The sequence below is a fragment of the Heterodontus francisci genome, unplaced genomic scaffold (genome assembly GCF_036365525.1).
Source record: "Heterodontus francisci isolate sHetFra1 unplaced genomic scaffold, sHetFra1.hap1 HAP1_SCAFFOLD_405, whole genome shotgun sequence".
In the NCBI taxonomy this organism is placed as follows: domain Eukaryota; kingdom Metazoa; phylum Chordata; class Chondrichthyes; order Heterodontiformes; family Heterodontidae; genus Heterodontus; species Heterodontus francisci.
This window is the reverse complement of record NW_027141857.1, coordinates 1401061-1423979: the sequence shown is the minus strand read 5'-3', so window position 1 is coordinate 1423979 and position 22919 is coordinate 1401061. Positions and strand designations below refer to the sequence as shown.

General features: G+C 46.6%; 1 protein-coding gene across 4 annotated transcripts in view; it reads left to right on the top strand.

Annotated features, from left to right (window-relative positions):
- LOC137365575 (glutamine-rich protein 2-like) overlaps positions 1–22919 on the top strand; it is a 236765-nt gene that overhangs the window by 110195 nt on the left and 103651 nt on the right. For 3 of the 4 annotated variants that reach the window (XM_068027955.1, XM_068027954.1, XM_068027957.1), the window contains exons 14-16: positions 9376–9444; positions 17369–17461; positions 18185–18403. In XM_068027955.1, the coding sequence (XP_067884056.1) occupies positions 9376–9444; positions 17369–17461; positions 18185–18403 (381 nt within the window). The remainder of the gene's footprint in view (positions 1–9375; positions 9445–17368; positions 17462–18184; positions 18404–22919) is intronic. The other variant, XM_068027956.1, reaches the window with a different exon arrangement.

Below are 22919 nucleotides of genomic sequence, written 5' to 3'. Positions count from 1 at the left end.
ACAGATCATCTTTCTTGAAAGTTTCATTCAAGAATTTTAATACAAGGTCCAAACTTGCATCACAATCCAAATGACAGACATCCAATTTACAAAACACTTCACTTCTGATTTTGCTTCTTGTAGGAAGTGGCAACGCCAAGGCCATGCCTTGTTTCCTCTTTGCTAGGTCCATTGGCTATATTTCAGACTCTGAGAACATCAGAGGGTAATCATAACCTGACAATTTCACACAATCATAGAATGGTTACAGCACAGGAGGAGGACATTTGGCTTGTCGTATCCATGCCTGGTCTCTGCGAGAGAGACTCAGCTAGTCCCACTCTCCCATCCTTTCCCCATAGCCCTGAAAATCGACTCTTTTCAGGTGCTTATCGAGTGCCCTTTAAAAATCTCAAATTATATCTGCCTCCAGCACACTCTGAGGCAGTACATTCCAGATCCTGACCACTCGCTGCAAAAAGAAAATTTCCTCATGTTGCCATTGGTTCTTCTGCCAATCGCCTTAAATCAGATCCTCTGGTTCTCAATCCTTCTGCCAATGGGAACAGTTTCTCCCCACCTACTCTGTCCAAACCCCTCATACTTTTGAACACTTATATCAAATCTCCTCTCAACCTTTCCTTAGAATCATAGAAATCATAGAAATTTAAGGCACAGAAAGAGGCCACTTGGCCCATCGTGTCTGTGCCAGCTGAAAAACAATCCACCTATTCTAATCCCACCTTCCAGCATTTGGTCCGTAGCCCTGCAGATTACAACACTTGAGGTGCATATCCAGACTCCTTTTCAATGAGTTGAGGCTTTCTGCCTCAACTACCCTTTCAGGCAGTGAGTTCCAGACCCCCACCACCATCTGGGTGAAAAAGTGTTTCCTCATCTCCCCTCTAATTTTCTACCAATAAATCTATGCCCCCTCGTCACTGACACCTCTGCTAAGGTGAATTGACCCTTCACCTCCACTCTATCCAGGCCCCTCAAAATTATGTACATTTCAATCAGATCTACCCTCAGCCTTCTCTGTTCCAAGGAGAACAACCCCAGTCTATCCAATCTTTCCTCATAGCTGCATTTTTCCAGTCCTGGCAACATCTTCGTAAATCTCCTCTGTACCCTCTCTAGTGCAATTACATCCTTTCTGTAATGAGGTGACCAGAACTGCACACAGTACTCAAGTTGTGGTCTAACCAATGAGTTATACAGTTCCAGCATAACCTCCCTGCTCTTGTATTCTATACCTCGGCTAATAAAGGAAAGGATTCCATATGCCTCCTTAACCACCTTATCGACCTGTCCTGCTACCTCCAGGGACCTGTGGACATTCACTCCAAGGTCCCTCACTTCCTCTGCACTCTCAGTATTTTTCCCATTAATTGTGTATTCCTTTGCCTTGTTTGACCTCCCCAAATACATCACCTCACACTTCTCCAAGTTGAATTCCATTTGCCACTTTTCTGCCCACCTGACCAGACCATCAATATCTTCCTGCAGCCTACAGCTATCCTTTTCGCTACCTACCACACGGCCAATCTTTGTGTCGTCTACAAACTTCTTGATCATGTGCCCTACATTTACGTCCAAATCGTTAATATATACAACAAAAACCAGGGGACCCAGTACTGAGCCCTGTGGAACGCCACTGGAAACAGCCCTCCAGTCGCTAAAACACACGTCAACAATTACCCTCTGTTTGCTGCCACTGAGCCAATCTTGCATCCACCTTGCTGCATTTCCCTGGATCCCATGGGATTTTTTTTTTAACCAGTCTGCCATGTGGGACCTTGTCAAAAGCCTTGCTAAAATCCATATAGACCACATCAACTGCACTACCCTCATCTATCTTCCTAGTTACTTCAAAATATTTGATCAAATTGGTCAAACATGACCTTCCCTTAACAAATCCATGCTGACTATCCTTGATTAATCTGTGCCTTTCTAAGTGACAGTTTATCCTGTCTCAGAATAGATTCCAATAATTTGCCCGCTACTGAGGTTAGACTGACTGGCCTGTAATTATAAATAAAAACAAGAAATGCTGGAACCACTCAGCAGGTCTGGCAGCATCTATGGAAAGAGAAGCAGAGTTAACGTTTCGGGTCAGTGACTCTTCTTCGGAACTGCCCTTCTGCTTCTCTTTCCACAGATGCTGCCAGACCTGCTGAGCGGTTCCAGCATTTCTTGTTTTTATTTCAGATTTCCAGCATCTGCAGTATTTTGCTTTTATTCTGGCCTGTAATTATTCAGTCTTCTCTAAGGAGAACAACCCCAGCTTCTCCAATCTAGCCACATAACTGAGTCCCTCATCTCTGGAACCATTCTCATTAATTTTTTACGAGCATATGAATTAGGAGCAGAAGTCGGCCAATCGGCCCCTCTAGCCGGCTCCGGCATCCAATAAGATCATGGCTCATCTGTTTGTGTCTCGAATTCCACACACCCATCTACCCCCAATAATCTTTGATCCCTTGCCTAACAAGAATCTATCTACCCCCACCTTAAAAATATTCAATGACCCCACCTCCACCACCTTCTGAGGCAGAGAGTTCCAAAGTCGCACAATTCTCAGACAAAAAAATTCTCATCTCTGTCCTAAAAGGGCGACCCCTAATTTTAAAACCGTGCCCCCTAGTTCTGGACTCACCCACAAGAGGAAACATCCTTTCCACATCCACCTTATCAAGACCGTTCAGGATCTTATAGACTTCAATCAAGTCTCCCCTCACTCTTCTAAACTCAGCTGAAAACAAGCCCAGTCTGTCCAACCTTTCCTCATAAAACAACCCACTCATTCCAGGTATCAATCTAGTAAACCTCCTGTGAACTGCCTCCAATGGATCCCTCCTTAAATAAGGAGACCAAAACTGCACACAGTATTCAAGATGTGGTCTCACCAATGCCCTGTATAACTGAAGCATAACATCCTTATTTTTATTCTCTATTCCTCTCGTAATAAAGGATAGCATTCCATCGGCCTTCTTTATTACTTGCTGTACCTGTATACTAACTTCTTGTAACTCCTGCACTAGAACACATAGATCCCTCTGCACCTCGGAATTTTGCAGTCGTTCTCCGTTTAAGTAATACTCTGTTTTTTATTCTTCCTGCCAAAGTGAACAACTTCACATTTTCCCACATTATTTCCATCTGCCAGATTTTTGCCCACTCACTCCACCTATCTATATCAGTCTGCAAGCTCCTTATGTCCTCTTCACAACATACTTTCCTACCTATCTTTGTGTCATCTGCAAATTTAGCTACCATGTCATCACTCCCCTCATCTAAGTCATTGATATAAATTGTAAAAAGTTGAGGCCCCAGCACAGACCCCTGTGGGACTCCACTTATCACATCCTGCCAATCAGAAAAGGACCCATTTATGCATACTTTCTGTTTTCTGCCAGCCAGCCAAACATCTATCCATACTAATATGTTACCCCTACACCTTGAGCTCCTACTTTGCGCATTCACCTTTTATGTGTCACCTTGTCAAATGCCTTCTGGAAATCCAAGTACATTACATCAACAGGCTCCCCTTTATCCGCAGCGCATGTTACTCCTTCAAAGAACTCCAGTAAATAGGTTAAACATGATTTCCCTTTCACAAAACCAGACTGACTATTCCCAATTACCTTGAGTTCTTCCAAGTGCCCAGCTATAGCCTCCTTAATGATCGATTCTAACACCTTTCCCAGGACAGACGTCAAGCTAACTGGCCTACAGTTACCTACTTTGTGCCTCCCCCCCCCCCCGCCTTCTTGAATACAGGGATTATATTTGCTACTTTCCAGTTCGATGGCACCTTTCCAGAATCTAGCGAATCTTTAAAAATTAACACCAACGCATCTACTACCTCATTAGCCACCTCTTTTAAGACCTTAAGATGAAGTCCATCAGGACCCGGGGGCTTGTCCATCAGTTTGCTCAGTACCGCTTCCCTGGTGATTGTAATTTCACCAAGTTCCTCTCTTCCTTCCACCTCCTGATTTACATCTATTACTGGAATGTTTTTTGTATCCTCCACAGTGAATACAGACGCAAAATATTTGTTCATTTCATCCGCCATTTCCTTATTATCTATTAACTCCCTATTCTCACTGTCTAGAGGACCAACGCTCACTTTACTTACTCTTTACTTTTTTAAATATCTGTAGAAACTCTTGCTATCCGTTTATACATTTCTAGCCAGCTTCCTCTCATACTCTAATTTCTTTCTCCTGATTAATCTTTAGTTATTCTCTGCCATTTGTTATATTAGGAACGCAGGAGCGGGAGTAGGCCATTCAGCCCATCGAACCTGCTCTGCCATTCAATACAATCATGGCTGATCATCCACTTCAATGCCTTTTCCCCACACTATCCTCATATCCCTTTATGTCATTGGTATTTAGAAATCTGTCAATCTCTGCTTTAAACATACTCAATGACTGAGCTTCCACAGCCCTCTGGGGTAGAGAATTGCAAAGATTCACCACCCTCTGAGTAGAGAAATTTCTCCTCATCTTTGTCCTAAATGGTTTCCCCCTTATTTTGAAATTGTGTTCCCTGGTTCTAAACTCCCCAACCAAGAGAAACATCTTACCTGCATCTACTCTGTCTATTCCTTTATGTATTTTGTGGGTTTCAATGAGATCACCTCTCATTCTTCAAAACTCTAGAGAATACAGGCCCAGTTTCCCCAATCTTTCTCCATAGGACAGTCCCGCCATCCTGGGAAAAAGTCCGGTGAACCTTCGTTGCACTCCCTCCATGACAATAATATCCTTCCGAAGGTAAGGGGACCAAAACTGCACACAGTACTCCAGGTGTGGTCCAACCAAGGTTCTATACGATTGAAGCAAGACTTCACTACTCCTGTACTCAAATCCTCTTCCGATAATGGCTAACATACTTCCTTCCTCTTGGCCACTTGCTCCCACTTTCAATCGTTCTCCCCCGTGCTGCCTGAAGAAGCAAGGCGGGCTGCCAGGGGTGACGGAGCGATATACAATCCTTAGCTTCCTTTGTTAGCCACGGTTGACTGCCTTTACTTTTGGGGTTTTTGTGCCTTGAAGGAATGTGCAGTTGCTGTAAACTATGTAATATTTCTTTAAAGACTATCCATTGTCTATGTACTGTCATACCTTTTAATGTATTTTCCCAATCCACCTCAGCCAATTTGCACCTCATATCTTCATAATTTCCTTTGTTCAAATTTAACATCCTGGCTTCAGATTGAATTACCTCACTTTCAAACATAATGTAAAATTCTATCATATTATGGTCACTCATCGCTAAAGATTATTAATTAGCCCTTTCTCATTACATAATACTAGATCTAAAATAGCCTGTTCTCCAGTCGGTTCCTCAACAGACTGCTCTAGGAAACCAACCCTAACACACCCCAGAAACTCGTCCTCCAAAGCATTAGTGTTCATTATGTTTACCCAGTCTATATGCAGATTGAAGTCACCCATGATTACTGTATTACCCATGCTACATGCTTCTCTAATCTCTTTGGTCGCCTATAAACAACTCCTACCAATGTTTGCTGCCCCTTGCTGTTTCTTGGCTCCACCCAAACAGATTCCACATTTTGTTCTTCCGATCTGAGATCCTCCCTTACTAATGTACTGATCCCATCCTTTATTATGTGCGCAACACCACCTCCTTTTCCTTCTTTCCTGTCCTTCCTAAATGTCGAATATCCGTGAATATTCAGTTCCCAGTCTTGGTCACCCTGTAGCCATGTTTCCGTTATGTCAATTACATCATACCCATTTACCTCTATTTGTGCCTTTAAATCATCTACCTTGTTGCGAATACTGCGTGCATTCAGATAGAGTGCCCTTAACCTTGTCTTCTTGACATTCTGCATTCTAATCCTAGTTGATGCTCGCCTTTTGTTTCGCCTGCCTTCTATTGTCACTTGCTACTTTTCTACCTCCTGTTAGCAACGTTACCTCCTTCCAATTTGAGCTACCCTCAGGTTCCCATCCCCCTGACAAACTAGTTTAAATCCTCCCCAACAGCACTAGCAAATCTCCCTGTGAGGATATTAGTTCTGGTCCTGTTAAGGTGTAGCCTGTCCATCTTGTACAGGTCCCACCTGTCCCAGAACCAGTCCCAATGCCTCAGAAATCTGATGCCCTCCCTCCTACACTAATTCTCCAGCCACGTGTTCAATCGATCAATCCTCCTGTTCCTGTGCTCACTAGCACGTGGGATGGGAGTAATCCTGAGATTACTGCTCTTGACGTTCTGCTTTTTAATTTCCTTCCTAACTCCCTAAAATCTGCTTTCAGGACTTCATCCCTCTTCCTACCTATGTCATTGGTACCAATGTGGACCATGACCTTTGTATGTTCACCCTTCCCAGAAGGATGTCCTGCAGCTGCGTCGTGACATCCTTGACCCTGGCACCAGGGAGGCAACACACCATCCTGGAATCTCGTTTACTGCCACAGAAATACCTGTCTGATCTCCTGACTATCAAATTCCCTATCACTACTGCTCTTCCACTCTTCTTCCTCCCCTCCTGTGAAGCTGAGCCACCAGTGGTGCCATGAACTTTGCTCTGGCTGCACTCCCCTGAGGAACCATCACCCTCACCGGTATCCAAAATGGAAAACCGATTAGCAAGCAAGATAGACTCTGGACTCCTGCACTGTCTGCCTGGTTCTTTTAGACTGCCTGGCAGTCACCTATTCCCTCTCTGCCTGCATGCTCCTAACCTCTTCTGACCAATCATCTGACCTGCCACTCATTTTTGTGCAATTATATGCTTTTTCCCTTTCCTTAACTTCTTTAGTTAATCATGGATGGTGGGTCCTCCCCTTAGAATTTTTCTTTATTATAGGATTACCTTTATTCTGAGTATTCTGAAATATCCCCTTAAATGTCTGCCACTGCTTCTCTATTGATCCATCTCCTAGCCTAGTAACCCAGTTCACTTCAGCTAGCTCAGCTTATGCCCACATAGTTGCCCTTATTTAAGTTTAAAATACTAATCTTAGATCCATTCTTCTCTTTCAAACTGGATGTAAAATTCAGATCACATTGTGGTCGCTGCTACCTAGAGGTGCCTTTACTCTGAGGTCATTAATTAATCCTGTCACATTATACAATACCAAGTCTAATATAACCTGCTCTCTGGTTCCAGAACATGCTGCTCCAAGAAACTCTCAAACATTTTATGAGCTCCTCATCCAGGCTTCTATTGCCAATCTGATTTTTCCAGTTTATATGTAGATTAAAATTACTCATGATTACTGCCGTCTCTATCACATGCACCCAGTATTTCGTGTATACTTCGTCCTACATTATGGTCACTGTTGGGGGGGTCTGTAGACCACTCCCACTAGTGACTTCTTTTCCATACTAATCCTAATCGCCACCCAAACCGATTCTACATCCTGATCTCCTGAACCAAGGTCACCTCTAATTATTGCACCAATGCCATCCTTGATTAACAGTGCTACCCCTCCACCTTTACCTAGCTTCCTATTATATAGAGTCTTCTTCTTGAATGTCAGATACCCCTCAATATTCAGGACCCAATCCTTGTCATCCTGCAGCCATGTCTCTGTAATGGCTATCATATATTTATTTACTTCAATGTGTGCTATCAGTTTGTCTACTTTGTTGTGAATGTTACGTGCATTCAGATACAGAGCCTTTAGTTTTGTCTTTTTGTTATCTTTGTAACATCTAGTCTTGATCAGTGTCCATCACCAAGAGTGGCTCGGTAATGCCACTATTGACTGAGCTGGCCGAGTCCTCAAGGAATAGCTGCTAGACTGGGTCTGCTGCAGGTGGTGAGAGAACCAACAATAGGGAAGAACCTACTTGACCTGTCCTCACCAATGTTACCTGTCACAGATGCATCTGTCCATGACAGTATTGGTAGTGACCACCCGCACAGTTCTTGTGGAGACAGAGTCCTGTTTTCACACTCTGGATACCCACCATCGTGTTGTGTGGCACTACCGTCATGCTAAATGGGATAGATTCAGAACAGATCTAGCTGCTCAAAACTGGACAAACAGGAGGCGCTGTGGGCCATCAGCAGCAGAATTGTATTCAACCACAATCTGCAACCTCATGGCCTGGCATATCCCCCCTCTACCATTATTATCTCGGCAGGGAACCAACCCTGGTTCAATGAGGAGTGCAGAAGAGCATGCCAGGAGCAGCACCAGGTGTACCTCAAAACGGTGAACCTAAAACACAGGGCTCCATGCATGCTAAACAGAGGAAGCAGCATTCAATAGACAGTGCTAAGCGATCCCACAACCAATGGATCAGATCTAAGCTCTGCAGTCCTGTCACATCCAGTTGTGTATGGTGGTGGACAATTAAACAACTAATGGGAGGAGAATCCACAAACATCCCCAACCTCAACCATGGGGGAGTCCAGCACATCAGTGAAAAAGCGAACACTGAAGCGGTTTCAAACATCTTCAGCCAGAAGTGCCGAGTTGATGATCCATCTCGGCCTCCTCCTGAGGTCCCCAGCATCACAGATACCAGTCTTCAGCCAATCCGATTCACTCCACGTGATATCAAGAAATGGCTGAAGACACTGGATACTGCGAAGGCTATGGGCCCTGACAACATTCCAGCAATAGTACTGAAGACCTGTGCTCCAGAACTTACAGCGCGCCTAGCCAAGCTGTTCCAGTACAGCGACAACACTGGCATCTACCCTGCAATGTGGAAAATTGTCCAGGTATGTCCTGTACACAAAAAGCAGGACAAATCCAATTCAGCCAATTACTGCCCTATCAGTCTACTCTCAAACATCAGCAAAGTAATGGAATGTGCTATCAAGTGGCACTTGCTCAGCAATATCCTGCTCACTGATGCTTAGTTTGGTTCATGCATTGTGAACCTGTCTTTCTATTCATTGTAGTCCTTCTTGGTCTGTTCCTATCTAATATGGTACTACTTCCTTCTCTAATACTATCCAACACCTTTACTCCTTTATGCATCTACTCCTCTTTTCTACTTTTATAATGCTGGTGCCAATCCCTCTGCCAATTTGCGACTTGTTCTCCGAGTATGATGTGTGCTCTGTGCGTGACATGCTGTGTGAGTGTGACTCAGTGTTCCCTCTAAACGGATGTGTGGCCACACAGCAATCAAGAATGTGCCGTGCAGGGAACAAACAGGCTGCACGCAAGCAACGTTCCGTTTAAGATGTGCACGTGTGTAGCCGCGCATCAATCTTAAAGGATAGCATAATACAAGAAGCCAGCTGTGCACAGCAGACAGAAGCTAGAGGGAACATTGATGTGCTGTACTCTGAGTGTGAATGATCAGGGTTAGCTGTTAGCTGCTTCACAGATTTTGAGCTGAATTTAAGAGTCCATCACTGAAGCTCTTCTTCCTCTCTGACAGACAGCTCATCAGCCATTTTCACTGCCTATCCTGTGATCGACCATTGGATATCAAGATGCCCAGTGGCTCGTAAGTATCAACTTGCTGCTCCTGAGTGGGGCAGCCACTGATTGGGCGGTCTGTGAGTGGGGCAGCCACTGATTGGGCGGTCTGTGAGTGGGGCAGCCACTGATTGGGCGGTCTGTGAGTGGGGCAGCCACTGATTGGGCGGTCTGTGAGTGGGGCAGCCACTGATTGGTTAGCAAACCTAGTTGAATTTTTTGAAGAGGTCAGGAAAGTACTGGGAATGTTAATGTCAATAGATGTCATTTACATGGGCTTCCAGAAGAACTTTGATAGCGAAAAAGAAGAACTAAAGGATATCCCAAAACAATCTAGAGCCAACAAAGTACTTTTCATAGTTGTAACATAGGGAACATGGCAGCAAATATCCACACAGCAAGATCCCACAAAACAGCAACATGATAATAACCTAATAATATGTAGTTTTAGTGATAAATATTGCCTAAAACACTGGGGGAACTGCCCTGCTCTTCCTCATAATAGTATCTTAGGTTCTTCTATGTCCACCTGAGAGGGCAGACATGGCCTCTGTTTAACGTCTCAACCAAATGACGCCACCTCCAACTGTGCAGCACTCCCTCAGTACTGACCCTCCAACAGTGCAGCACTCCCTCAGTACTGACCCTCCAACAGTGCAGCGCGCCCTCAGTACTGACCCTCCAACAGTGCAGCACTCCCTGAGTACTGACCCTCCGATGGTGCAGCGCTCCCTCAGTGCTGATCCTCCGACGGTGCAGCGCTCCCTCAGTGCTGATCCTCCGACAGTGCAGCACTCACTCAGTACTGACCCTCCGACGGTGCAGCGCTCCCTCAGTACTGACCCTCCGACGGTGCAGCGCTCCCTCAGTACTGCACTGGGACTGTCAGCCTAGACTTTGTGCTCAGGTCTCTGGTGTGCTGTTTGAACTAACAACCTTCTGATTCCGGTGGCTGACATTGTTTCAGGTGGTTCTACATGAGAAACTGTGAACAGAAATGAGAGTTTATAGAATTCGAGGCAACTTATTGGATGGATAAGGAATTGTTTGGCAGTGGAGAGATAGAGAGTAGGGATAATGGGTATGTACTCAAATTGGCAGGAAGTGGCTCTTGCTGTCACTGTCCGAGACGTCTCAAGCAGCTGTCAGTCATAAAGATGACGCTACTCAATTTGACACAAAAAAAAGCAAATTGAACCCAAGCCCTTTCACTCCTCAATGGCAGCGATTGCTGCCTCCACACTCCACCCCCCAAACAGTACCCCACTCCCTCCTGCGATCGCCGCATTCAGTTTCCCACTTGTGGCCATTACGGAGACTTGGATATCACAGGGGCAGGAATGGATGTTGGATGTTCCGGGGTTTAGATGTTTCAAAAGGAATAGGGAGGAAGGTAAAAGAGGTGGGGAAGTGGCATTGCTAATCAGGGATAGTATCACAGCTGCAGAAAGGGAGGTCGTCGAGGAGGGTTTGTCTACTGAGTCAGTATGGGTGGAAGTCAGAAACAGGAAAGGAGCAGTCACTTTATTGGGAGTTTTCTATAGACCCCCCAATAGCAACAGAGACATGGAGGAACAGATTGGGAGGCAGATTTTGGAAAGGTGCAGAAGTAACAGGGTTGTTGTCATGGGTGACTTCAACTTCCCTAATATTGATTGGAACCTCCTTAGTGCAAATAGTTTGGATGGAGCAGTTTTTGTCAGGTGTGTCCAGGAAGGTTTCCTGACTCAATATGTAGATAGGCCGACTAGAGGGGAGGCTATGTTGGATTTGGTGCTTGGCAACGAACCAGGCCAGGTGGGAGAGCATTTCGGTGATAGTGATCACAACTCTCTGACCTTTACTATAGTCATGGAGAGGGATAGGAGCAGACGGGATGGGAAAATATTTAATTGGGGGAGGGGGAATTACAATGCTATTAGGCAGGAACTGAGGAGCTTAAATTGGGAACAGATGTTCTCAGGGAAATGCACGACAGAAATGTAGAAGTTGTTTAGGGAGCACTTGCTGCGACTGCTGGATAGGTTTGTCCTGATGAGACAAGGAAGGGATGGTAGGGTGAAGGAACCTTGGATGACAAGAGATGTGGAACAGCTAGTCAAGAGGAAGAAGGAAGCTTACTTAAGGTTGAGGAAGCAAGGATCAGACAGCGCTGTAGAGGGTTACAAGGTAGCCAGGAAGGAACTGAAGAATGGACTTAGGAGAGCGAGAAGGGGACATGAAAAAGTCTTGGCGGGTAGGATTAAGGAAAATCCCAAGGCGTTCTACACTTATGTGAGGAACAAGAGGATGGCCAGAGTGAGGGTAGGGCCGATCAGGGATAGTGGAGGGAACTTGTGCCTGGAGTCGGAGGAGGTAGGGGAAGTCCTTAATGAATACTTTGCTTCAGTATTCACTAGTGAGAGGGACCTTGTAGTTTGTGAGGACAGCGTGAAACAGGCTGTTATGCTCGAACAGGTTGATGTTAAGAAGGAGGATGTGCTGGAAATTTGGAAAGACATGAGGACAGATAAGTCCCCAGGGCCAGACGGGATATACCCAAGGATATTACGGGAAGCGAGGGAAGAGATTGCCGTGCCTTTGGCGATGATCTTTGTGTCCTCAATGTCCACTGGAGTAGTACCAGATGATTGGAGGGTGGCAAATGTTATTCCCTTGTTCAAGAAAGGGAATAGGGACAACCCTGGGAATTACAGACCAGTCAGTCTTACGTCGGTGGTGGGCAAATTATTGGAGAGGATTCTGAGAGACAGGATTTATGATTATTTGGAAAAGCATAGTTTGATTAGAGATAGTCAGCATGGCTTTGCGAGGGGCAGGTCATGCCTCACAAGCCTTATTGAATTCTTTGAGGATGTGACAAAACACATTGATGAAGGAAGAGCAGTGGATGTGGTGTATATGGATTTTAGCAAGGCGTTTGATAAGGTTCCCCATGGTAGGCTCATTCAGAAAGTAAGGAGGCATGGGATACAGGGAAATATGGCTGCCTGGATACAGAATTGGCTGGCCCATGGCAGTCAGACGGTGGTAGTAGATGGAAAGGATTCAGCCTGGAGCTCGGTGACCAGTGGTGTTCCGCAGGGATCTGTTCTGGGACCTCTGCTCTTTGTGATTTTTATAAATGACTTGGATGAGGAAGTGGAAGGCTGGGTTAGTAAGTTTGCCGATGACACAAAGGTTACTGGAGTTGTGGATAGTGTGGAGGGCTGTTGCAGGTTGCAACGGGACATTGACAAGATGCAGAGCTGGGCTGAGAAGTGGCAGATGGAGTTCAATCTGGAAAAGTGTGAAGTGATTCATTTTGGAAGGTCGAATTTGAATGCAGAATACAGGCTTAAAGACAGGATTCTTGGTAGTGTGGAGGAACAGAGGGATCTTGGGGTCCATGTCCATAGATCCCTCAAAGTTGCCACCCAAGTTGATAGGGTTGTTAAGAAGGCGTATGGTGTGTTGGCTTTCATTAACAGGGGAATTGAGTTTAAAAGCCGCGAGGTTATGCTGCAGCTCTATAAAGCCCTGGTTAGACCACACTTGGAATATTGTGTTCAGTTCTGGTCGCCTCATTATAGGAAGGATGTGGAAGCTTTAGAGAGGGTGCAGAGGAGATTTACCAGGATGCTGCCTGGACTGGAGGGCATGTCTGATGAAGAAAGGTTGAGGGTGCTAGGGCTTTTCTCATTGGAGCGAAGAAGGATGAGAGATGACTTGATAGAGATGTACAAGATGATGAGAGGCATAGATAGAGTGGATAGCCAGAGATTTTTTTCCCAGGGCGGAAAGGGCTATCACCAGGGGGCATAATTTTAAGGTGATTGGAGGAAGGTTTCGGGGAGATGTCAGAGGTAGGTTCTTTACACAGAGTGGTGGGTGCGTGGAATGCACTGCCAGCGGTGGTAGTAGAAGCAGATACATTAGGGACATTTAAGCGACTCTTGGATAGGTACATGGATGATAGTAGAATGAAGGGTAGGTAGTTAGTTTGATCTTAGAGTAGGTTAAAGGTTCGTCACATCATCGTGGGCCGAAGGGCCTGTACTGTGCTGTACTGTTCTATGTTCTAATAGAAAAGCAGATTATTATTTACATGCAGAGAGGCTGCAGAATGTTGCAGTGCAGAGGGATCTGGGTGTCCTTGTACATGAATCACAAATAGTTAGCATGCAGGTTCAGCAAGTAATTTGGAAGGCAAATGGAATGTTGGCCTTTATTGTGAGGGGGAGGGAGTATAAAAGTAGGGAAATCTTAGTACAACTGTTCAGGACATTGGTGAGACCACATCTCGAGTACTGTACAGTTTTGGTCCCCTTATTTAAGGAGGGATATACTTGCATTGGAGGCAGTTCAGAGAAGGTTCGTTAGGCTGATTCCTGGGATGAAGGGGTTATCTTATGAAGAAAGGTTGAGGAGGTTTGTACTTTACTCATTGGAATTTAGAAGAATGAGAGGTGATCTTAATGAAACATATAAGATACTGAGGGAGCTTGACAGGGTAGATGCTGAGAGGATGTTTCCCCTCGTGGGGGAATCGAGAACTCGGAGGCACAGTTTCAGAATAAGGGGTCTCTCATTTTATGGCAGAGATGAGGAAGAATTTCTTCTCTCAGAGGGTTGTTAATCTTTGGAATTCTCTTCCCCAGCATGTAGTGGAGGCTGGGTCATTGAATATATTCAAGGCTGAGTTGGACAGATTTTTGATCTACAAGGGAGTCAAGGGTTATGGGGAACGGGCAGGAAAGTGAAGTTAAAGCCACAATCAAATCAGCCATGATCTTATTGAATGGTGTGCAGGCTCGAGGGGCTGAATGGCCTATTACGGCTCCTAATTCGTATGTTCAAGTCTAGAGGTAACGAAGGCATGAATGAGGGCTTCAGTAGCAGATGAGCTGAGACAGGGGCAAAGTCGGGCAATGTTATGGAGGTGGAAATAGACAGTCTTAGTGTTGATGTGAATATGTGGTTGGAAACTCATCTCGAGGTCAAATATGATACCACGCTTGCGAACAGTCTGGTTTAGTCTCAGGCAGGTGCCAGGGAGAAGGATGGAGTCAGTAGCTAGGAGATGGAGTTTGCAGCGGGGACTGAAAACAATGGCTTCAGTCTTTCCAATAATCAATTGCAGAACATTTCTGCTCATCCAGTACTGAATGTCAGATAAGCAGTCCAATAATTAATAACAGTGGAGTTGAGAGAGGTGGTGGTGAGGCAGAGCTGGGTGTTGTCAGTGTAGATATGAAAACTAACATTGTGTTTTTGAATGATGTCGCAGAGGGGTGGAATGTAGATGAGAATTAGGAGAGGGCCGATGATAGATCCTTCAGGGACACCAGAGGCAACCGTGCAGGAGCAGGAAAAGAAGCCATTGCAAGTGATTCTCTGGCTGCGATTAGATAAATAAAAATGGAACAAAACTTGGCAGATGGATTTCAATGTGGGGAAGAGTGAGGTCATTCAGTTTGGATCTGAGATAGATCAGAGTATTTTCTAAATGGCAACAAGCTAGGAACTGTACAGGAGCAGAGATATTTAGGAGTCCAGATTTTTTTAATATTCATTCATGGGATGTGGGCGTCGCTGGCCAGGCCAGCATTTATTGCCCATCCCCAATTGCCCTTGAGAAGGTGGTGGTGAGCTGCCTTCTTGAACCGCTGCAGTCCATTTGGGGTAGGTACACCCACAGTGCTGTTAGGAAGGGCGTTCCAGAATTTTGATCCGGCAACCGTGAAGGAACGGCGATATCGTTCCAAGTCAGGATGGAGTCTGGACTGGTACAAAAAACAATGAAAAAGGTTAATGGAATTTTGGCCTTTATTCCAAGAGGGCTGGAATACAGAGGGGTGGAAGTTATGTTACAGTTTATATGAAGCTCTGGACAGACCCCATTTGGAAACTGGGCTCAGTTCTGGGCACCGCACCCTAAGGAGGATAGATTGGCCTTGGAGGGGGTGCAGTGCAGATTCACCAGAATGATACTGGGATTAAAAGGGTTAAATTATGAAGACAGGCTGCCCTGACTCAGCTTGTATTCCCTCGAGTGTAGAAGATAAGGGGTGATCTAATTGAGGCGTTTGAGATGATTAAAGGAGTTGATCGGGTCAGTAGAGAGAAACTATTTCCTCTGGTGGGGATTTTAGAATGAGGGGCAGAACTTTAAAATTAGATTCAGGAGTGATGTCAGGAAGCACATCCCCACACAAAGGGGAGTGGAAATCTGGAACTCTCCCAAAAAGGTTGTGAAGACTGGGGGTCAATTAAAAATGTCCAAACTAAGATAGCTGTGTTATAGTTTGGTAAGGGTTATGAACCCAACGTGAGTAAATGAATTGAATTGAGATCCATGATTTAATGAATGACGGTATAGGCTCGAGGGACTGAAAGGCCTCTTTCTGTTCCTGTTGTGTGGTCAGTGACTGACTAGTCAGCTGTTGCAGGTAATAATGGAAAAAGCTGTCAGGATGTGCAAGAGGCGTCATGTTTATAATCCGTTAGACCCAGATTACAGAGAATGAGATTTGAAATGGTAGAACTGGAGTGAGAGGTGTAAGGACAGACTTGGGGGAGGTGGGAAGCGAGGTTTTTGAGAAGATGTAGAGGGCAGTGCTGAGGGTGCGGGTTATATGTGACGGTGCTTAGGGTGCGGGGGTTATATGTGACGGTGCTTAGGGTGCGGGGGTTATATGTGGCAGTGCTGAGGGTGCGGGGGTTATATGTGACAGTGCTGAGGGTGCGGGGGTTATATGTGACAGTGCTGAGGGTGCGGGGGTTATATGTGGCAGTGCTGAGGGTGCGGGTTATATGTGGCAGTGCTGAGGGTGTGCGGGGGTTATATGTGGCAGTGCTGAGGGTGCGGGGGTTATATGTGGCAGTGCTGAGGGTGCGGGTTATATGTGGCAGTGCTGAGGGTGCGGGTTATATGTGGCAGTGCTGAGGGTGCGGGTTATATGTGGCAGTGCTGAGGGTGCGGGGGTTATATGTGGCAGTGCTGAGGGTGCGGGTTATATGTGGCAGTGCTGAGGGTGCGGGTTATATGTGGCAGTGCTGAGGGTGCGGGGGTTATATGTGACAGTGCTGAGGGTGTGGGGGTTATATGTGGCAGTGCTGAGGGTGCGGGTTATATGTGACGGTGCTTAGGGTGCGGGGGTTATATGTGGCAGTGCTGAGGGTGCGGGGGTTATATGTGGCAGTGCTGAGGGTGCGGGTTATATGTGGCAGTGCTGAGGGTGCGGGTTATATGTGGCAGTGCTGAGGGTGCGGGTTATATGTGGCAGTGCTGAGGGTGCGGGGGTTATATGTGACAGTGCTGAGGGTGTGGGGGTTATATGTGGCAGTGCTGAGGGTGTGGGGGTTATATGTGGCAGTGCTGAGGGTGCAGGGGTTATATGGCAGTGCTGAGGGTGCGGGTTATATGTGACAGTGCTGAGGGTGCGGGGGTTATATGTGGCAGTGCTGAGGGTGCGGGGGTTATATGTGACAGTGCTGAGGGTGTGGGGGTTATATGTGGCAGTGCTGAGGGTGTGGGGGTTATATGTGACAGTGCTGAGGGTGTGGGGGTTATATGTGGCAGTGCTGAGGGTGCAGGGGTTATATGTGGCAGTGCTGAGGGTGCGGGTTATATGTGACAGTGCTGAGGGTGCGGGGGTTATATGTGGCAGTGCTGAGGGTGCGGGTTATATGTGGCAGTGCTGAGGGTGCGGGTTATATGTGGCAGTGCTGAGGGTGCGGGGGTTATATGTGGCAGTGCTGAGGGTGCGGGGGTTATATGTGGCAGTGCTGAGGGTGCGGGTTATATGTGGCAGTGCTGAGGGTGCGGGTTATATGTGGCAGTGCTGAGGGTGCGGGTTATATGTGGCAGTGCTGAGGGTGCGGGTTATATGTTGCATTGTCGAGGGTGTGGGTTATATCCGGATCTGTATGGCACTGGTAAAGTGCTTAATCTATTTTGCCCTCTCTAGGAATGTAATCTCGTTGCCGATGCCAACATATCCAATCCAAGGTTTCCGCTCCCAGCGATATGATATTGACCAGTCATGGCGACGGAGCAAGGGGTAAGTGGTCGCGACGGCTGCTCCCTCGGTTTGTTCATCTCCTGGGCATCCTGTGTGTTACAACTCAGTTCCTGTCATGTTACAGGATGCCTGTAGTTTCGCGAGATGTGATCGTGCACCTTTATTATCTCCTCACAACTGATGCTGAGTGGGCACTTGGCAGTTTACCCCCAATAGATGGTTTCAGTTGATTTGGTCCTGGGTTCTGAATATGTCACTTGCTGCTGCCCAAGTCTGGTGTCTGGGACAGCATGAGAAGGAGGACTGAATCTACACCTGGTATTCCTCATGAAATGGTGCAATGCTGAGCTCAGCAACCAGATACAGTCATGCAAACCTGAAGCTCCGCAGCACTGAGATCTAATTGGCCAGGTTTGGGCTGTAAGTCATTTGCTTTTTTCCACAAGCTCATGAACCATCACCACCTGTGAAGGCCTAATGCTTGAAGCTTGTGGTACCACATGAATGCAGCTCAGAAAACTGAGAAGGAAGGTTTAACTGAAGTGGGGCGAAGCACTGTGTTATTCCTGCTTCCCTGATGCAGGGGTATTGAGGTCAGGAGTAGCACCCTTTGTCGCTGAACCTGGGCTAACATGGATTGGAACTTTGGTGATGATGGCATGGAGCTCAGTACTACACTGGCGAAGCTGTCCCACTTACTCTGGATCTCGTTCTGTTTAGTGATTGTGGTGGAATGTTAACACCATCTTTCCCTGTTAACAGTTGGACAACAGACAGAGCCCAGCCTCCTGCACTACTGGAACGGAACATCTCGTGCATGCAGCGTCTGCACAGTAACCTGTGCAGGCAGATAGAGAGGGTGCAGAACCACTTTAAGGGATCAGTCAAGGCAGTGAGTCCATTTATGAGGCCCCTGCTCCATATAGGCTGTCCGGTAGCAACATCTCCTCCTCGCAAAGTATATGAGAGTATCATCAAATCGTGAGTATGAGGACCACAAGAGGAGGCAGTGAAAGGGAGGAACAGACTTGCACATGAAGTATGAGGTGGGGTGAGACACAAAGGCAGATTATTGCAGTGACGGTGGGACTGGGCCGTACCAGGGTGAGCACCCAAATAAACAGTCAAAAGTGCTGGCCACAGATCCGCCTGGCTCGCCCCTGGCCCGACCCACGCCCCACCCACCCCACCACCGGCCCGGCCCGACCCAAACCCACTCCCACCTGATCTGACCCACCCACACCCGGACCAATCCAGACCCACCCTAGCACACCTGTCTAATCCCCTCTAGGGTGGTCAATGACACAGGCAGCCCCACAGCTATTCATGTCTCCAGTATATATGCACACTGCTGGACGCTGTCTGTACACATGCCAACCTCACAGAAAACCTACAAAGAAACCACAACCACACTGTGGGGCTGAGGCACAGCCCGCAGTGTGTGGCTTGTATAACTAAGTATTTGTCTCTTGAATTCCGGGGTCACTCCCACAATCTCTCATTTCTCCACAGCCCCCACCCCCTACTCCCTAAAATGCCCATTCAACTGCCTGAGCTGATGAGCAGTGATATATTTGCAGTGCTGACCTTTGTCTCTCTATAAACTCAGTCATTGTCATAACTTCCCAGTCACAGGAAGCCCAACACTGGATTAGGGTACAAAGAACAAGGAACAGCACAGGAACAGGCCATTCGGCCCTCCAAGCCTGCGCCGATCTTGATGCCTGCCTAATCTAAAACCTTCTGCACTTCCGGGGCCTCACCACCCTCTGTGTAAAGAACTTGCCTCGCACATCCCCTCTAAACTTTGCCCCTCACACCTTAAACCTATGTCCCCTAGTAACTGACTCTTCCACGCTGGGAAAAAGCTTCTGACTGTCCACTCTGTCCATGTAGCTCATAACTTTGTAAACCTCTATCATGTCGCCCCTCCACCTCCGTCGTTCCAGTGAAAACAATCCGAGTTTATCCAACCTCTCCTCATAGCTAATGCCCTCCAGACCAGGCAACATCCTAGAAAATCTCTTCTGTACCCTCTCCAAAGCCTCCACGTCCTTCTGGTAGTGTGGCGACCAGTGTTATTAATTGTTCTCTTGTGGCTATTGCCTCTATTATAGTGAAAGATGAGGATTATCCTGAGCACAGCACGTCACGTGAATGTTTGATTTCTAAATATACGAATTAGGAGCAGGAGTTGGCCACTCAGCTCCGCTGCGTCTTATTATTTATTTAGAGATACAGCACTGAAACAGGCCCTTCGGCCCACCGAGTCTGTGCCGCCCAACAACCACCCATTTATACTAACCCTGCTGTAATCCCAAATTCCCTACCATCTACCTGCACTAGGGACAATTTACAATAGCCAATTTACCTATCAACCTGCAAGTCTTTGGCGTGTGGGAGGAAACCGGAGCACCCGGCGGAAACCCACGCAGACACAGGGAGAACTTGCAAACTCCGCACAGGCAGTACCCAGAATCGAACCCGGGTTGCTGGAGCTGTGAGGCTGCGGTGCTAACCACTGCGCCACTGTGAATGAGGAAATTGTGGAAAACATCGCACAGTGTGTTTGGTGGGTACAGAATATAAGAAAGCAGATAGCAGAACTTGAGTCATAGAGTCAGAGCTATACAGCACAGAAGCAGGCCCTTCGGCCCATCATATCTGTGGCAGCCATCAAGCACCTAACTATTCTAATCCCATTTTCCAGCACTTGGCCCGTAGCCTTGTATGCTATGGCGTTTCAAGTGCTCATCTAAATATTTCTTAAATGTTGTGAGGGTTCCTACCTCTACCACCCCTTCAGGCAGTGTGTTCCAGATTCCAACCACCCTCTGGGTGAAAAACATTTCCTTGAATCCCCTCTAAACCTCCTGCCCCTTTACCTTAAATCTATACCCCCTGGTTATTGACCCCTCCGCTAAGGGAAAAAGTTTCTTCCTATCTAACCTATCGATGCCCCTCATAATTTTGTCTACCTCAATCATGTCCCCCCTCAGCCTTCTCTGCTCTAAGGAAAACAACCCTCGCCTTTTCAGTCTCTCTTCATAGCTGAAATGCTCCAGCCCAGGCAACATCCTGGTGAATCTCCTCTGCACCCTCTCCAGTGCAATCACATCCTTCCTATAGTGTGGTGCCCAGAACTGTACACAGTACTCCAGCTGTGGCCTAACTAGCGTTTTATACAGCTCCATCATAACCTCCCTGCTCTTATATTCTATGCCTTGGCTAATAAAGGCAAGTATCCCATATGCCTTCCGAGCCACCTTATCTACCTGTGCTGCTGCCTTCAGTGATCTATGGACAAGTACACCAAGGTCCCTCTGACCTTCATCTACTTCCTAGGGTCCTACCATCCATTGTCTATTCCCTTGCCTTGTTAGTCCTCTCAAAATGCATCACCTCACACTTCTCTGGATTAAATTCTATTTGTCACTGCTCTGCCCATCTTACCAGCCCATCTATATCTCCCTGTAATCTCAGGCTTTCCTCCTCACTATATACGACACCACCAATTTTCGTGTCATCTGTGAACTTACTGATCATACCTCCTATATTCACGTTTAAATCATTAATGTACAGTACAAACAGCAAGGCTCGCAGCACCGATCCCTGTGGTACACCACTGGTCACAGGCTTCCACTCGCAAAAAACAACCCTCGACCATCACCATCTGCCTCCTGACACAGGTTCATGTAGACTACGTCAACTACTTTCCCTCATCGACACATCTAGTTACCACCTCGAAAAATTCAATCAAGTTTGTTAGACATGATCTCTCCCTGACAAAGCCATGCTGACTATCCCTGATTAATCCCTGCCTCTCCAAGTGGAGATTAATCCCGTCCCTCAGAATTTTTTCCAATACTTTCCCAATCACTGCTGTTAGACTCACTGGCCTGTAGTTACCTGGTTTATCCATGCTACTCTTCTTGAATAATGGTACCACATTCGCTATCCTCCAATCCTCTGGTACCTCTCCTGTGGCCAGAGAGGATTTGAAAATTTGTGTCAGAACCCCTGCTATCTCCTCCCTTGCCTCACATAACCTGGGATCATCTCATCTGGGCCTGGGGATTTATCCACTTTTAAGCCCATTAAAACAACTAATACTTCCTCCCTTTCAATGCTATCCTCTATCCCTTGACATCCAGAGTTCCCTGGGTCCGTTAGTCCTACCCTTCACCTTAACGGGTACATGTTGGCTCTGAACTCTCACTATTTCCTCTTTGACTCCCACTGGTCTGATGTAGACTTTCCTACAAGTAGCTGCTCCCAGTCCACTCTGGCCAGATCCTGTTTTATCAAATTAAAATCAGCCTTCCCCCAATTCAGTACCCTTATGTCTGGTCCATCTTTGTCCTTTTCCATAACTACCTTAAATCTTAGAGTTTTGGTCACTATCCCTGAAATGCTCCCCCACTTGTCCGGCTTCATTCCCCAAGATTAGGTCCAGTACTGCCCCTTCTCTTGTTGGACTTTCTACGTACTGGCTCAAAAAGCTTTCCTGTATGCATTTTAAGAATTTAGCCCCCTTTGGGTCTTTTGCACTAAGACTATCCCAGTTAATATTGGGGAGGTTTACATTCCCTACTATTATTACCGTATTACTTTTATACCTGTCTGTGATTTGCCTACATATCTGCTCCTCTATCTCTCCCTGACTGTTTTGAGGTCTGTAGTACACTCCCAGCCAGTGATTGCCCCCTTTTTGTTTTTAAGTTCTACCCGTATGGCCTCATTTGAGGAACCTTCTAAGATATCATCCCTCCTGACTGCAGTAATTGACTCCTTGATCAACAGTGCAATGCCACCTCCTCTTTTATCCCCTCCCCTGTCTCTCCTGAAGATTCCATACCCTGGAATATTGAGCTGCCAGTCCTGTCCCCACCTCAACCATGTCTCTGATAACAATAATGTCATAATCCCATATGTTAATCAATGCCATCAATTCATCTGCCTTACTAGTAAGACTCCTTGCTTAAAATAGTTGCAATTCAGCCTTGCATTTTTCACTTGTGCCTTAACAGGTCTATATTTGCTCTGCCTTCCAGACTGACTCAGTTTCTCTTCTATATTTGACTGTGCATCACCCCCTACTGTACCTCCACTCTGTATCCCATCCCCCTGCCAAATTAACTTAAATCCCCCCCAACAGCACCAGCAAACCTCCCAGCAAGGATGTTGGTTCCGTTCCGGTTCAGGTGCAACCCGTCCAACTTGTACAGGTCCCACCTTTGCCAGAAACAGACCCAGTGATCCAGGAAACTAAAGCCCTCCCTCCTGCACCATCTCCTCAGCCACGCATTCATCTACTCTGTCCTCCTATTCCTATATTCACTAGCACATGGCACCGGGAGTAATCCAGAGATTGCAACCTTTGAGCTCCCTAAATTCTTGTTGCAGGACTTCATCCCTCTTTCTACCTATGTTGTTGGTACCAATATGTACCACGACCTCTGACTGTTCACCCTCCCCTTCAGAATGTCCTGAGGTC